Source organism: Rhinoderma darwinii, chromosome 8, assembly GCF_050947455.1.
Source record: "Rhinoderma darwinii isolate aRhiDar2 chromosome 8, aRhiDar2.hap1, whole genome shotgun sequence".
In the NCBI taxonomy this organism is placed as follows: Eukaryota; Metazoa; Chordata; class Amphibia; order Anura; family Rhinodermatidae; genus Rhinoderma; species Rhinoderma darwinii.
In genome coordinates this window covers 44,212,951-44,229,973 of record NC_134694.1, presented here as the reverse complement: position 1 = coordinate 44,229,973, position 17,023 = coordinate 44,212,951, and the positions used below count along the sequence as shown (strand labels likewise).

At 43.1% G+C, this 17,023-nt stretch overlaps 1 protein-coding gene across 2 annotated transcripts in view; it reads right to left on the bottom strand.

Moving 5' to 3' along the window:
• Positions 1-17,023, bottom strand: part of PHKA1 (phosphorylase kinase regulatory subunit alpha 1) — a 453,374-nt gene that overhangs the window by 340,743 nt on the left and 95,608 nt on the right. For both annotated transcript variants that reach the window (XM_075835632.1, XM_075835633.1), the window contains exons 3-8: positions 10,326-10,373; positions 8,925-9,093; positions 8,042-8,124; positions 7,880-7,960; positions 7,307-7,405; positions 7,085-7,231 (exon numbers count right to left, since the gene is read on the bottom strand). In XM_075835632.1, the coding sequence (XP_075691747.1) occupies positions 7,085-7,231; positions 7,307-7,405; positions 7,880-7,960; positions 8,042-8,124; positions 8,925-9,093; positions 10,326-10,373 (627 nt within the window). The remainder of the gene's footprint in view (positions 1-7,084; positions 7,232-7,306; positions 7,406-7,879; positions 7,961-8,041; positions 8,125-8,924; positions 9,094-10,325; positions 10,374-17,023) is intronic.

Here is a 17,023-nt window from a genome sequence, read left to right as displayed (position 1 = left end):
ATATAGACAACAATACTAGAAGTGTAAATAACCATAGTACAAGTAAAGCACTAACCAATATAAAAAAAATATCTTTATTTGGAAAATATTTAAAAACATACATAGACCATCACATACAATATAAAACAACACATAATAAAAATGTGGTAGTGGTATCTAGGAGCAACAAATGTATCATATTATACATCCATGGAATCAAACAGTGTATTGTCAAGGTATTAACAATACCGTACAAGAATACCTCAACAGTTAACAGTATACTAAATATGTACACACTGGACAAAAAAAATACAAATGAGTGTCAGAGAGACGGATCCAAGATATAAAAAAAATATATAAATTCAGGATCAGATCCATGTCAAATACCAACCCATATTCTGCATGTCTGCCCCTAATCGAGTCAACCACAGACCACACCAAGACACCCCAACGTACGTTTCGCCGTCAGCTTTTCAAGGGGTAATGGTAAGTGAGGAGTCATGAGTATATATAGGAGGGAACGCTATCACATACTCCAATCAAAGGATGACATTCCTGCACATACAGGTGAAGTAAATGAACACTCAAGCATATGAGCCCAGAGTACCTTATTAATTCATCATGTGTGCACAGCAGAGAGGCACTGCATCATCAAGCAGCGCCAAGGGGAGGGGACCATAGCGGCGCTCACGTGACACTGAAGCAATCATTGCCATGTTGGAAAAGGGCAAGATTGCCCAGACTATATTGTGAATGCCGTACTAGCATAATCGCATACCTAGAGAATCCTATTGGTACATCCCATGTGCACGCGTATGGCCGCCATGTTCACATCACCCTGGACCAGCAGAGAGGCACTGCGTCATCAAGCGGTGTCAGGGGGAGGAGACCAGAGCGACACACACGCAACACATGAACTACGTGGCCATATTAAGAAAGGGCAAACTTGCCAGGAGTATCACACTCACCAAGAATGTAAACAACACGCTGCCTGATCCTGTCGTCCCAAAGTACCAGGGAGACAGACATAAACAGTAAGTGAATGCCCATATCACCATAATGACGTGGTGTAACACAGCAGACAGATCGGTGGTACAACACGACTCCAGCTCTTTAAGGCACAGGAACAAGGTAGCACGGGATACAGGTAGTTGAAACGGGAACACTGGGAACTGGAAAACACTAAGGGACAATTTGCTAGACTGACACGGGAAAACACAACAACGCTCAGGCAATGAAGGAAGGGGCAGGGCCCTTCTTATAGTCCAGGGTTATCTGGGAGCAATCAGTTCAATCTTACACATGTGTGCGATCTGGCTCTATAACTCCGGGACGGGGCTCGCGTGCGCACCCTAGTGGTCACTGCGGGACAAGACGGCTGCACGTGCTGGCATCTCCGGAGAGGAAGGCGTCGGCAGGATGCGGACGTTACACCCTCTAAGGGGGGGATGTTCAATGAAGGAGAGACAGCGTCCAGTGAAGCAGAATAGAACGATCCAGTAAAGCAGTGGACCAACCCCAGTAGGCTAAAATCACCTGGAATGAGCAAAATGGATGGCCTTTATGGTAGAGACCATGGACCCTGGTACCCGTATGCAGAAGGAGAGGGGAAAAGGCATCTTTTTTAGAGGAGCCCAGATGTTCCTCTGAAGAAAAGATAGTTTGTCATGGGGAAGCAAAACCCAAACCGTAGGTCGAAAAGGTGATCTGTCTGGATGGTGTGAGACAGGATTCTAGTGATTTATCATCCAGCTGAAGCAGGCAAGAGCGCCCAGGGAGATTTGGTGGATATCCAGGCTTTTGATTTCATCCAGATAGAGGAGTTCCCTGGACTGGAGAGTAGAGTCATGAAAATATAAAGTGCAATAGCCAGGATGCAGGGAAAAGCCATTAATTAATAATGCTCGGACTGGACTGCAATTCTCAGGCATTACTGCTGTGCCAGACAAATCAGGATGTGGAGATGCGTCCTTGATATCCACAGAGGAAACTCTATTCGATCATGGACCTCAGGAATTATATCAGAAAGTGTCGCAACCAGATAAACTGATTAGGGTGCTTCAGGTCCAGGGTGGGGCAGACAAACCCATCCTTCTTTGGGACCAGGAAAAGGTTAGAGTAAAAATCCTGGAACCGCTTCTCTCTCAAGATGTAATTGTTCCTGTTCGCAAAGAGACTAAGTTGTGAAAGAAGCCCTGGAGGGGGTTACTCGGGGGAGCCGACAGGAGAAAATGTCTAGGGGCATGGAAACAAATTTGAGGAGGGTTGTGGCTTGAAGCCTGGTTTCCTACTTACAATGCGCCAGCTTTCCTGTTGAATAGGGGATGGTGAAGAGACGAAAGAATTGAAAATGAGGCTCCGACTTTCTGGGAGGACCTGAACGCCAGGTTCTTTTTGAGGCAAGTGCAAGTTCTTGCAGTTAATAGCCTAAGAAATCATTCCATTCAAATGTGGACAAGAGAGACTGGAGCCAGAGAACAGGAGTCCAGTGAGAGTGCTAGGAGGTCGGATCAGCTGCCCAAGGATTAAATCTAAAAGCACATCAGATCAACACGGAAAGTGCCGTAGAGCGTGCTGAGTCTAGTGAAGCTTTGCATAAATATTTAACCACATAGGTAAATTGGTGTGCCAGGTCAACTCTGAACACGATACCTTGGGTAAAGTGACGGGCCCATTCTATTTTGCTTTACTGACCTAGGCCAAAAGAAAAATATGGATTACTTACCGATAATCTGTTTTTCATGAATCTATGGCAGCACCCCAGGAGAGACATCCCATTCGCTGGACAGGAAGCCTGACAATATAAAAAAGGACACACCTCTCCATACACCCAGTCCTTAGAAAGAACTCAGGATGAGAATTAGTTATCTTTAATTCATATATACACTGGGTGTGTATGGACACACAGCCACTTTTATTAATCATATTTCTTTTTTTTTGCCATATATTTATAGACATATATATACTATATACAACAGATATCAAAAAAGTTTACTGAAGGGGGGGGGAACTAGGGGGTGCTGTCAAAGGTTCATGAAAAACAGATTACCGGTAAGTAATCCATCTTTTACCCCTTCACCTATGACAGCACCCCTGGAGATGTAAAATAGGACCCTAGTTTTAGGGTGGGACTACAGCTTGTAGGACTTTCTTACCAAAGACTAAGTCAGTGACTGAATGCAACTGTAATTTAGAATGCTTAATAAAGGTGTGGGGTGAACTCCATGTAGCCGCCCTGCAAATCTGGTCTAGAGATGTGTTGGCTCTTTCAGCCCAAGAAGTAGCTACAGCTCTGGTGGAATGAGCTCCAAAGAACTCTGGGGGATTTGTGTTCTGGCCCACATAGGCCAAGTGTATGGCTTGTTTAATCCACCGTGCTATTGTCGTCTGCTAGCTGCCGAACCCCTATTTGGACTCTGGAACTGAATAAGGAGATTCTCTGAAGACCTCCAGTCCTTCGTGACGTCCAGGTAGTGCACTACGCATCTCCTTACATCTAAACAATTAAACTCCTGTTCCCTCGGATCTTTCAGGGAGTCACAAAAGGAGGGAAGAATAATCTCCTGGTCCTGATGAAAAGGGGAAATTACCTTTGGCAAAAAACCTGGTAAGGTTTTTATGATTACCCTATCGTCCAATAATAAAGTGTAAGGGGGAAAAGCAGAGAGGGCCTGAATCTCACTTACCCTTCGTGCAGTGGTAACTGCACGTAAAAAAGTCATTTTTAGAGTGCGAAACGTAATGGACAGGGAGTCCAAAAGTTCAAAGGATGAGCCCATCAAGGCAGTAAGGACTAAATTTTAGTCCCAAGGTGGAACTGAAGACCTTATTTGGGGTCTTATCCTGGAGGCCGCAATCAGGAACCTTCTAATCCAGGGGTGTTCTGCTAATCTGGAATCATAAAAGGAGTTTAAAAAAATTACAGATTTCTGCCCTAAAGTACTGGGCTTGAGGCCTTTGTCTAGCCCTGCCTGAAGAAAGTCTAAAATCAGGGGAAAATCTGGATCTGCTAATGGATCTATATCAATACCTGAAAAGGAGAGAAAAGCTTTCCAGACCCTTAAATATATCTTGGAGGTAACCTGCTTCCTACTTGACATTAAAGTAGAGATGACCGTCTCAGAGATATCTTTTCCTGAGGTTTACACTCTGTCTCCATGCTGTAAAATGCAGCCTGGAGATGTCTGGATGAACTACTGGGCCCTGGGACAGGAAATCTAGTCTGTCTGGAAGGATCCATGGTTGGGTTATGGACAACTTCCTCTACCAGGTGAACCACGGCCTCTTTGGCCAAAATGGAGCGATCAGAATCACAGAGGCTCGGTCTTCTCTGATCTTTTTTAAAACCCTCGGAAGTAGACAGAGAGGGGGAAAGGCATAGCCTTGTTCCAGGCTCCAACTCTGAGAGAGAGCATCTACTGCTAGTGGATCTTCCTGGGGATCTAGGGAAAAGAATCTGGGCACCTTCCTGTTCTCCCTGGTAGCGAACAGGTCTATGGAAGGATTCCCCCACCTGGCCACAGTCATCTGGAAGACGACCCAATTCAGGGACCACTCCGACTGCAGCAACTGTCTTCTGCCTTCCCCTTAGATGGACAGCTGAAAGGGACGATGGATATAGTTCGGCTAGGGAAAAGATCTCTGTAGCTAACTTCATCAGAAGCCCTGATCTTGTACCTCCCTGTTGGTTTATGTATGATACTGCAGTCGTGTTGTCTAAAAAAACCTTTACTCTCTTTCCAGAAAGTATAGGGATTGTGCTCCTTATTGACTGAAGTACCGCCTCCAGCTCCCTGTACTGGGGCATCCAGTCTGGGAAAGCTATCCCAGACCTTACTTAAGCCCTCCTCAAAGGGATATTTTCTCTTTAAAATCTTGGGAATGCCTAATTTCCTGTCAGGGTTCTTCCATTCCCTCTTAATGAGGCTGGATATATTCCTGTGAACAGGAAAAGTTCTGTTCGACCGGGGTTCCTTGGGGTCATCGATATTAATCGTGGCCCGGATTGCCTTAAGGAGTTGGTCCACGTCCTCTGCTTGGAACAAGTTCTTCCCTCCCCCATCCTCGTTAGAGGACTCAGAGGAGCCCAGCTCCCCTTCTTCCTCAAACCACTCCTCTTCGCTAGAGGAATTAGAAACGTCTAGGACTTGCCAGACGAGGTGCTAGGATGATCATGATTCCTTCTGAGGGATCTAAGGGAGCTCTTAACCTCTGTACGTACTATATCCCTTATGCTAGAGGCAAGGCTAGGGGATCCTTCTGCCAGGATCTTATCCAAACAAGGTTGGCATAACCGTTTTTGATAAGAGGCTGCCAGCTTCCTACTACACACGGCACATTCTTTGTTGCGAGCCTTGTCCACTTTTTTCCTGTGACCCTCTCTGACCTAGGAAAAGATGCAATATACAAGGAAGGACAGAGTTAATAATATGAACAAAAGGTCTGTCCTACCATGTTTCCTAGAAGATCCCATGCCGTCTAAGTACCAGACTGGAGGACCTTCCTGGGTCTGATCGCTCAGGTCATTCTATGCGTCCTGCTACTTCTCCTGGAGATTCCATGCTGGTTGCTTTGCTGAAGGAGCCGTTCTGGTCCAGACCTAGAAATAGGCCTAGGATTGGCTGGGGAGGCTCCCAGGCCACGACGCGCTGTAGCCCCTCCTCCCCACATGGGCCGCCGTAGCACCGCTTCCTGGGACGTTCGCGCGTCCTTCCCACCGAAAGTAACGTGCGCCGCGACCGGAAGTGGTCAAAGCAGTGCGCCAGAAGCGGCCGAACGCTTGGTCAGGAGACCTGGCTGTCTGCCTGTAACCAGAGCCAGGCCTGACCCAGAAGAGCGTCTCCCCCCAGATGAGACCCCACCCGTGGCGGGAATCTTCCACCTCCGTAGAGGGAAGCGGTGACCGGGAGAGGAGTGAGATACGAGCCCCAGACTATGGGTTGCTCCCTAAGAGACTTATACTCTCAGAACATCTCCAGGCACAAAAGGTACCTGCTGGAGGGTCTGCAATCCTGGGGAGAGTGTCTTGCTATCAGGACAATCCCATCCGGAGGACAGGAAACATGACTGGGTGTGTGGAGAGGTGTGTCCTTTTTTAAATTGTCAGGCTTCCTGTCCAGCGAATGGGATGTCTCTCCAGGGGTGCTGTCATAGGTGAAGGGGTTTAAAACCTTCTAAGCACAGTAGACAACCTCGTAGGAAGGTTGTGGTCAAACAGATGGCCAAGGATGCTCATCATGGACTGGGCTGGTGACCAACTCAGGGTGAGGACAAGCAGTGTATGGCAGTCTCTGGCTAGGCAGGTAGGAGAGAGCTAATCACACTGACCGCATTGAAAATTGGTACATACTCACTTAGTGTGGCATTCTTACCCTGTCTTGATCCTCTTCCCTTCACCTCCCCTGGAGAACCAGCATAAATCACCCCTTTATCGTGTCTCATCCTGTCGTAAGAAAGCCTTAGGGGAGCAGACCGAATCACTGGGTGACCCCAATGCTGGCGATTAACATAGGAGATAGGTTGGTCTTTTCCGCTTTGTCTTTAGGGAGGACGGGGGGGGGGGGGGGGGTCACAGTATGATGGAAGAGTAAGAATAATAATGAAGATAAAGCAAAAGCACCTGCATAAAGCAGGGAGGTATACCTCCTACAGACACTGAGCTAAAACTAATTAGCTCCTCCTATACACCCTCCTGCAGACATTAAGCTGACACTATTGGCTTATTGTCCACCTCCTAGTGGCCGTAGCATTTACCCACAGTCCTATGTATCCCCCAATGACACGAGCGAGAAAAATCCGCTGTGAATTTTTCTACGAATCAGTGGCAAATCCACAACGAATGGCTTTTGCTGCAGATTTGCCACAGATAGCACTCTCTGTATCGCAAATTGTAAAAACTGTGGTCAAGAACCACAACATAATAGACACATGGGTTTAAAAATCTGCTACATCTAACTGCGTTTTTGTAAACCCTATTTACATGTATAGTACTGTACTTTTGAATCAGTGCCGAAAATCCATAACAAATCCATCATGGCTATAGACTGATCGATGTACAGTTAAGAATTTGATTAGGCAAGACATTTATTCTTAGGTTATACTTCACCTGTAATTTGTCGATTATTTCCTGCTTGGTAATTTGAACCAGATGAGGATCCTCCACTGCAAAGGCTGGAAATGAAATGACAGAAAGGACTCCAGCATCGATCTCCTTTGATGTAGAGGCTCTTGGAAGCATCGACTGCAGAATAGACTAGTAGGAAAGAAATAAATAGTTACTATACAATCAGAAAACTGCAAGGATCAAGGGCAATACCAATTATTGTACCTGACAATGCTGAATCTCATCTGACAACACATGTATAACTGACTGAGGACCACCTTTAGCGCCAAACAAATTCAATTCATCTAGTGTCTCAAGGGCAGCCTGTAATGAAGTCGAATCAAAGTGAAAATTATAAAAAAAAATTATATAACACAAACTGTTAGGAAACCTATACACTTAAAGAGTAACTAAACTTTCAAAAAACTTCTGACATGTCAAAAGCTTTGATCGGTGGGGGTCTGTGCACTGAAATCTCCACTGATCGCTAAAACAAAGTGGCAGAAGCGGTCCCCTGTGTTTGAGCCCGTACACTAACTGCTTGACTTTCCAAGAAAAGCCGATGAGAAACAAAAGTGGCTCCACGCTCACCCGAGCGCTTCTACCACTTTGTTTAAGCGATCGCTGGGGGTCTCAGACCCCCACCGAACTAAACATCTGACATGTCACTATGACATGTCAGAAGTTTTTTGAAAGTTTATTTACCCTTTAAAAAGTAAGAAGGGGAACCATGAGAGGGACAGAGAATGAGAGACTAAGTTATAAAGCCAAACTATTTACGTTTTCAAACCGGTTTACCTTGGCCATTCCAACAGAGCTGGCATTTAGCTCAGCGATGCCCTGGTTTGTTTTGTCACCACGTTCCCACATTCCAAAATCCTACAGAAAAACCATGCAACGTTACATAGCATCCTAAGTATATAATCAGTTAATCTGTGTAAATTGTGCTCTCCAACTTACAGCCGTTTTATATGCTGCTTCTATGTAAAACACCAAATTCTGTATAAAGTTCACTTCATCCAATGTGTAGATTATGTGGAGACCTTGAAAAAAAACCATAGTGATGCAATAAGGTCTAAGAGGCAAGCTGTGTGGATTAAAATTAAATATTCATGCCCGTTAAAAAATATTAATACATAAAAAATAATACCAACGTTCAGGATATATACAGGAGCTGGTAGGGCTATGGCTGGGCAGACTAAATGGGCAATTAATTACTTCTGATGGGCTATTGAGTTACAAGATCCTTCATCTTGTTGCATTCTTCATTAACACACTATTTTTGGGATACATGCAGTTATGACACAAAACTTTTTTTTTTTTTTTTTTTTATCAGAAATAGAATTACTTCATTTAGCAAAAAATTTTCATTTTAGGAAAAATCTACATGCATAGCAGCATTTATATGAACACAGATTTGACCTTGATGTACTCCACTATCATTCTGTAAACTGAGAATCTGCTACTCTAAAGTAAAACTGGCCACACACTTTAGATCGATGTTGGACGAATGCTCCTACAGCGGACAACTATTCCTCCCCCTATACACATGCACACTCGGCCGAGTGTGCATGTGTTCTCATTACGGAGAAGAGAGTAAGCCTATGCCAGACACCTCAAGCACGGGTTTATCTTCTTACTAACAAAAGGAACGGGCATGTTGAAATCTACCATCGAAGGAGTCGGGACATCGCCATATATATTAGATAGACGACCGGTATGTGTATGGCTACCTTAAGCGACAATAACCGAGCTTGGCATTGTGCTTTTGAGCTCACTAGGAAATAAGCAAATCTGCAATTCAGTAAATTAAGCGAAATTATAGATAAAAAAAATAGAATACCAGATGTTGTCATTTGTGCCAGGAACAGCAAGTAAATGGAGGTAGCATCAAGCTGCAAGTGACCCCACTGGTCATCTCCTACTACAGTGGCACAAGTACATGTGTTATACTTGGCATGTAGGCAATCCCTCATGCTCTGACTGTATTTAAATTCTTCAACTTTGGATACCTAAATAAAAAAAGGACACAATTGAAAATGTCAGAGTTACATGTACAATATGTAAATACGCAAACACACATATACAGTGAGTGAGGGTGCGTGTGTTTGTTCTTTTGAAAAAATACTGAGCTATCATAATAGAATTAGGGGTAGACATGTGATTTATGCTGCCCTGATCCTATATAATGTATAGTATCAGGGCATTAGTCTGATATAAAGCTGGCCATATACAAGATTTAAAAAAAAAAAAAGTAATCCGAACCTAGAGATATCGTCCAACCGTCTCATGTGTGGGGGCCTCCTAACGGTCTCCGACAGAACATGTTGAGGATAGCGGGATCGAGCATGTTGAATTTTAACATGATCGATCCTTTGACCCTGCAAGAATTTAGCCACTGTCAGGAAACTCTCCCCATTAAAACAAACATGCACATTTGGCAGAGGGTACATTTATGGTGGAGTTTGAAGAAAGAACAGCTTTCCTATGTGTATGGTCACGTAATGAGCAATAAAAAAAAAAAGAAAAAGCATATAATATATATATATATATATATATATATATATATATATATATATCCACTGTATATATCAACTTTTGTTTTATGAAATTAAGGCTATTACATGTGTCATATCACCAAAACAAATGTAATTTTCTACAAAAATGTCCCCCACTGTTTTGAGAGAAAAGAGCAAACTGGACTAACCAGGATAGTAGAAGAAGCAAAAAGCTCAGAACAGTATAAGAATATCAGAATATGCAGCCTGGGAAATAGAAACAGAAGCCTTACAGATTCTGATTTGGCAGGTTCCATAAATAGTAATGCTCAATATCAGTGTATTCTGCAACTGTAAAACGATAGCAGCTGTTTTTAAGGGAGCCATTTTTCAAACGAATCCCAACAAATCCTGAGATATCCCATTGACTTCTTATAAGGTCTGTCAGACCTCTCTGGCAGGGACTAATCTCTCCTGGGAAAAAGGAGCAGTCATATTTAAATCCAACATGCCTAATCCCTTTTTGCCCCTCCACATTGTGGCAAAGCCATGAAAGACTTTTACAGAGAGAATTGTCAGCTGATCTCAACTAAATTGTCTGGTTTGGCAAACTTCTTTAAGTGTATAGCCAGTTTAACGCTTAGGAGAAAGTGTGTGCCACTTGCACATAATTTTGTTTTTTATGATTTTGGATGAAGATATTTTTTGCTCGACATGCTTCTGTTACTGTTCTAGCCGGTACTTACTTGTCTCATCATACACTGAAGAAGACCTCTCATGAGTTTGACCACATTCTATGAAAATAATTAAAGCACATATTCATTATTAGTCCTACAAAGAAGCATCAATATTAAAATACTGATATTACTGATACACAGGGACTTTATAAAAACCAACAAGCTTTTATATTCTTGTATAATTGAATCCCATCCTACAATGGATTGTACCATTATTAATGACTTCATATCAACAATTTACTTTCTGGAATTTGGGTCATTAAATATTATAAGTCTTACAGCAATTCTATAGCATTTTCTGAGCACCAGCTCTTTTTTTTTTTAAAAGGTATTCTTTATTAACTTTTTCTCAAAATACAATGTACAAAAGTGCAAAATTGCGCACAAAAACATACATCGCATACTGACCAACCAAACTAGTCGGCAATAACAATCAGAGAAAGATACAGTTACAATGCAAATGCCAGCATGAAAACTTAACGGATCACAGGTGCATATAAGTGTATTGCAAAGAAAACAGGATCACCATTTGACCATCATTATTGCCAAAACAGACAAGACAGACAACCAGTCACACCTGTCGATCAAACAGCAGAGTCCGAAATCTCCATCCATCTAGCCCATATCTTCCCAAATTTGTCATGACACCCTCTGCTAATGTATAACTTCTGATATAACGGTATATACTTATTTACCAATTGCAACCAATGTTCTATATTAGGACATACCGTGGCCTTCCATTCCATAATTATAACCTTCCGCGCACAGAACAAAACAAAATCGTAAAAAGAATTTGTCATAATAGCCTTGTACTAACTCATTTCATAATGCCCAAGAGGCACACCTGAGGGGAGATAACCCGGGGAAACTCAAAGTTATCATGCAGACACTCTACAACCCTTGACCAGAATAGTGAAATCCTAGGACAGGACCATACACAGTGGAGGTACGTGCCAACATCCGACGGACACCTAACAGTTGTCCGACCGAGAGGCCCCAATTCTCTGGAGTCTAACCGGAGTATAGTAAATTCTGTGTAGAAACCGCGATTGTATTAAAAAAAATCTCGAGCACTAACTACTGAATCAAAGAAGGAAAGCTCCACCTCCCTCCACTCCTCCTCTGACAAATCAGGGATCTCTCTCTTCCACCCCAGATACGCCTTATCAAAGGGACGTTTTACAGAGGACAGCAACAGGGCATACGTCTGAGTAAGGGTCTTAGGAAGGTCTGGGGTGCCGAGCAGGTCCTCCAATCCGGAAAACCCTAAAGCTGGCGTGACAGATCCAAACTGAACCGAGCAAGCATGTCTCAACTGGAGATAATGATAAAACACCTTCCTCGAGACCCCAAACCTCTCCTCTTGCTCAGAGAAGGAAACAAACCCACCTGTCCACAGAGTATATTTGGCCTAAAGAAATAAAAAAAATAAAAATAAAAATCGAACCCCTACCCCCGCCCACATCATCGCTCCCGGCAGGGACATCAGGTGAGGCAACCATGGATTGTTCCATAGCGGAGTCCTAGGGGAAACGGAAGAATCCGCAGTATCTTTTAGTAAGAACTGTGCCTTTTTCCAGGCATTCGCAATAGTTTTTAACGGTAATGGCGCCCGACACGAAGATTTAAACCTATATAAGAGGTTGGTAAGACTCTCATAGGAAGTCATGAGTGCTCCAGCCAGAGCCATGGCCGCACTACTTAAAGAGGCTCTGTCACCAGATTTTGCAACCCCTATCTGCTATTGCAGCAGATAGGCGCTGCAATGTAGATTACAGTAACGTTTTTATTTTTTAAAAACGAGCATTTTTGGCCAAGTTATGACCATTTTTGTAGTTATGCAAATGAGGCTTGCAAAAGTCCAAGTGGGTGTGTTTAAAAGTAAAAGTCCAAGTGGGCGTGTATTATGTGCGTACATCAGGGCGTTTTTAATACTTTCACTAGCTGGGCGCTCTGAAGAGAAGTAACATCCTCTTCTCTTCAGAACGCCCAGCTTCTGACAGTGCAGATCTGTGACGTCACTCACAGGTCCTGCATCGTGACGGCCACATCGGCACCAGAGGCTACAGTTGATTCTGCAGCAGCATCAGCGTTTGCAGGTAAGATCGACTTACCTGCAAACGCTGATGCTGCTGCAGAATCAACTGTAGCCTCTGGTGCCGATGTGGCCGTCACGATGCAGGACCTGTGAGTGACGTCACAGATCTGCACTGTCAGAAGCTGGGTGTTCTGAAGAGAAGAGGATGTTACTTCTCTTCAGAGCGCCCAGCTAGTGAAAGTATTAAAAACGCCCCGATGTACGCACATAATACACACCCACTTGGACTTTTGCAAGCCTCATTTGCATAACTACAAAAATGGTCATAACTTGGCCAAAAATGCTCGTTTTTTAAAAATAAAAACGTTACTGTAATCTACATTGCAGCGCCTATCTGCTGCAATAGCAGATAGGGGTTGCAAAATCTAGTGACAGAGCCTCTTTAAGTCACACGCCAAGACTCATGTGCGATTTACATGCAATTACATACAATTTATTTATTTATACAATTTACATTACTGTAAAACACAGCACCATGTAAATTCAGGATTTCCTACGGTGGATCACTAGTCTAATTTATTGCAGTGTAGCCCCAGCCTTAAAGGTTATGAGCAGCATCGCACTGAATTTTCATTGTTCGTTCGTTTCCTAAATGCAAAATTAAACAACTTTGGAAATAGTTTTCATTAAAAAAAATCCTACCATTTGTCTGCACTAGACAGCCAATATCCTTCAAATTCTAAATCAAATCGGTCAGTCCACTTCCCCTGACGGCTAAGGGTACTATTACATTTGTAAACGAGTGCCAATCAACGAGACCACTCATTGATCGGCACTTGTTTGCTCCTGTCACACAGAGCAATGATTGGATCGATTATAGGGACAAGTGCTCGTTGCTTCGATAGCTTGTCCCTATACATTTTCATCATGTCGGAAGCGCATCTCCCGGATTACGATAACGAGGAATTTAAATTCTGCATAAAAGAGCAGATGAGCCGATGAACGAGCATATGCTTGTTAATCGGCTGATCTTTGCCCTGATTACACAGGGAAATTATCAGGAACCAGCGTTCATATGAATGCTCATTTTCCCGTGTCATGCTCTCCCTCATCATTCTTTCAGCGTTTGAGCAGCAGGGAGGGGGAAGGAAGTTGTACACGACAGGTCAGTTATGGAGAGGAGAGAAAGACTAAAAGCAACCTCCCTCCCCTGTGTTCTCATCCCCATTCTGATACGGGCAGCCTATGTGATCTGCCCTACCTGAAGACTTGGCAGCTCCCCCCCCCCTCTCCACACTAATCTGCCCTACTCTCTCTCTTAGGCTTTATTTACACGTGCATTGAAAATGTCCGCGTGATGGCCGTTAAAAACAACAGCCGTCAAACGGATGCATGTATTTCAATGGGGCGGTTCACACGCCCATTGTTTCAAAGGTCCGTGTGAAGGGTCCGTTGAAAAAGAGAACCTGTCCTATTATCTTCCATTTCCACGGATCCCCCCATAGGCTCAAGACTGACGTGAAAAACATAATTTTTTCACATCCGAATTTTCCATCGCTCGTGTGAATCTAAGGGGAGGACAGCATCAGTAGCAGTGGACTGACGGATTGGAGTTAGAATTTGCAACCAAATGGTAGGAAAGTTTTAAAGACGACGATTTAGAAAGTTGCTTAAATTTGCATTTAGGAAGCCAATAAACATTTAAAAAAAAAAAAAGCAGTGCAAAAGGTGAACATACAGTCATGAGAAAAACAAAGTACCCCCTCTTTGAATTCTATAGCTTAACGTCTCAGGACATAAAGGAAGTATGATCCTTAGGGCCAGTTTACACAGTTTTTCACACATTTTTTGTTGCGGAAACCGCGTCGGAAAAAGCGCCAGAAAACGGCCGAAAATGCCTCCCTTTTATTTCAATGGGAGGCGGAGATTTTTCCCGCAAGCGGAAAAACCCGCTAACAGGAAAAAGACGGAACATGCACTATCTTTGGGCGTTTACGCCTCTGACATCAATGGGAGGCAGAGGGAGCGTTTTTCGCAGCGTTTTTTTTGCCCGTAGCGCCCAGTGGCCGCGGGTGAAAAATGTTGTGCAAATCGGCGTTCAGGCAGAGCAAAATCTGCTTTAAAATTCCAAACGGAATTTTGAGGCAGATTTTCTGCCTGCAAAAAACTCAGTGTGAACCCAGCCTTAGGCTATGTTCACACGGAGTATTTTGCCGAGTTTGACGCGGAAACCGCGTCGCAAAACTCGGCAAAAACGGCCCGAAAATGCCTCCCATTGATTTCAATGGGAGGCGTCGGCGTCTTTTTCCCGCGAGCAGTAAAACTGCCTCGCGGGAAAAAGAAGCGATATGCCCTATCTTCGGGCGCTTCCACCTCTGACCTCCCATTGACTTCAATGGGAGGCAGAGAAAGCTTATTTCGCGCTGTTTTATGCCTGCGGCGCTCAATGGCCGCGAGCGAAAAACGCAGCGAAAATCGACGTGCAGGGAGAGGAAAATCTGCCTCAAACTTCCAAACGGAATTTTGAGGCAGATATTCCTCCTGCAAAATACTCCGTGTGAACATAGCCTTAGAAGGTTTTAGAATTGTGTAAATACCTCAGATGAACAACAAAACATTACAAATTACACCGTGTCATTATTTAACTAAAAATAGGCAAAAATAGAGAAGCCATTTGTGAAAAACTAAGTACACCCCATGAATCAATAGTTTGTTTTCTGTATGACTTTCAATAACTTACATCGTTCAGGAGGAATTTTGGCCCACTCTTTACAACGTTGCTTCAGTTCATTGAGGTTTGTGGGCAGTCGTTTATGCACAGTTCTCTTAAACCCAGTCCCGCTGCAGTTTCTCGAATTTTCATCCTTTCCTCCCCACCTTCCAAAAACCACAACTTTATTTTTCCGTCAATATAGCTGAATGAGGGCTAGATTTTTGAGGGACGAGTTGTAGTTTTTAATGGCAACACTTATTGTACCAGATATGCTATATCTTAATAGTTCAGACTTTTACGGACGCCGCAATACCGATTAGGTTTATTATTTTACAATGCTTTCGATGAAAAATAAGTTTTCTTTTAAGATTTTTTTTTACAGCTTTAAATATGTGTTGTTTTTTTTTCCTCTTTTACTAGTCCCCTAGGGTACTTGAACCAGCGATCGTTAGATCGACTGCACGATATCGTGTATCTGACAGGCTTCTATTACGCCCTGCTGGATGCAGGGCTGAATAGGGGTACAAATACGGCAGACCTGGGGGCCTTTATTAGGTCCCCATTAGTCTATGCCAACCGTCGGTCTCCTGCAATTGCGTCACATGGGGGTAATAGGCTGTCAGAAAGGATCATCCCCATCTTTCTAACACCTTAGATGCCGTGGTCCCTATTGACCGCAAATTCTCAGAGTATTACACGGTCTGACCTTGGGGTTGAGTTTACTGGAACGTCTACTCTTGGGAAAATTGTCAACGGTCTTGAATGTTTTCCCACTTGTGAATAATCTCTCCAACTGTAGAATGAGGACTTCAAATGGTTTGGAAATGGCCTTATAAGCCTTCCCAGATTGATGGGCAGCAACAATTGCTTCTCTAAGATAGTTGCCGATGTCTTTTTTCCTTGGCATTGTGTAAACATATGCCTGAAAGCTCCAGACCAGCAAACTGCAAAACTTCTGCTTTTATAGAGGTGGTCACACTTCTTGATGATCAATAATCAAGGACAATTGATTAGCAGCACCTGGCTGCTGCTTATCCTCTTAACCCCTTCAGGACCAAGCTCATGTTGGACTTCCGGACCAGACCCTTTTTTTTCAAATCGGACATGTGTCACTTTATGTGGTAATAACTTCGGAATGCTTTTACCTAGCCAACCGATTATGAGCTGGTTTTCTCGTGACATATTGTACTTTATGTTAGTGAAAAAATTTGGTCGATAAATTCATTGCTTATTTGGGAAAAACCCAAAAATGCAGGAGAAAATTTAAAGAAATTATGATTTTTCTCATTTTACATGTATTTGCTTGTAAAACAGATCGTAATACCACACAAAATAATTACTAATTAACATATACCTTATGTCTACTTTATGTTTTTTGAACATCCTATTATTTTTCCAGGACTTTACAAGGCTTAGAACATTAGCAGCAATTTCTCACATTTTTAAGAAAATTTCATAAGGCTATATTTTCAGGGACGAGTTCAGTTCTGAAATGGTTTTGGAGGGCCCTATATATTAGAAACCCCCATAAACACCCCATTTTTAAAACTGCACCCCTCAAAGTATTCAAAACAGCATTCAGAAAGTGTTTCAACCATGTAGGCGTTTTACAGGAATTGAAAGAAAGTAGATAGAGGTGAAATTTTCAAATTTCATTTTGACAAAATTCATTTGTAACATTTTTTTCTGTAACACAGAAGGTTTTACCCGAGAATTGCATCTCAATACTTATTGCCCAAATTCTGCAGTTTTTAGAAATATCCCACATGTGGCCCGTGTGTGCTAATGGACTGAAACACAGGCCTCAGAAGAAAAGTAGCACCTAGAGGATTTTGGGGCCTCCTTTTTATTAGAATATATTGGCACCATATCAGGTTTGAAGAGGTCTTGTGGTGCCAAAACAGTGGAAACCCCCAAAAGTGACCCCATTTTTAAAACTACACCCTTCAGGGAATT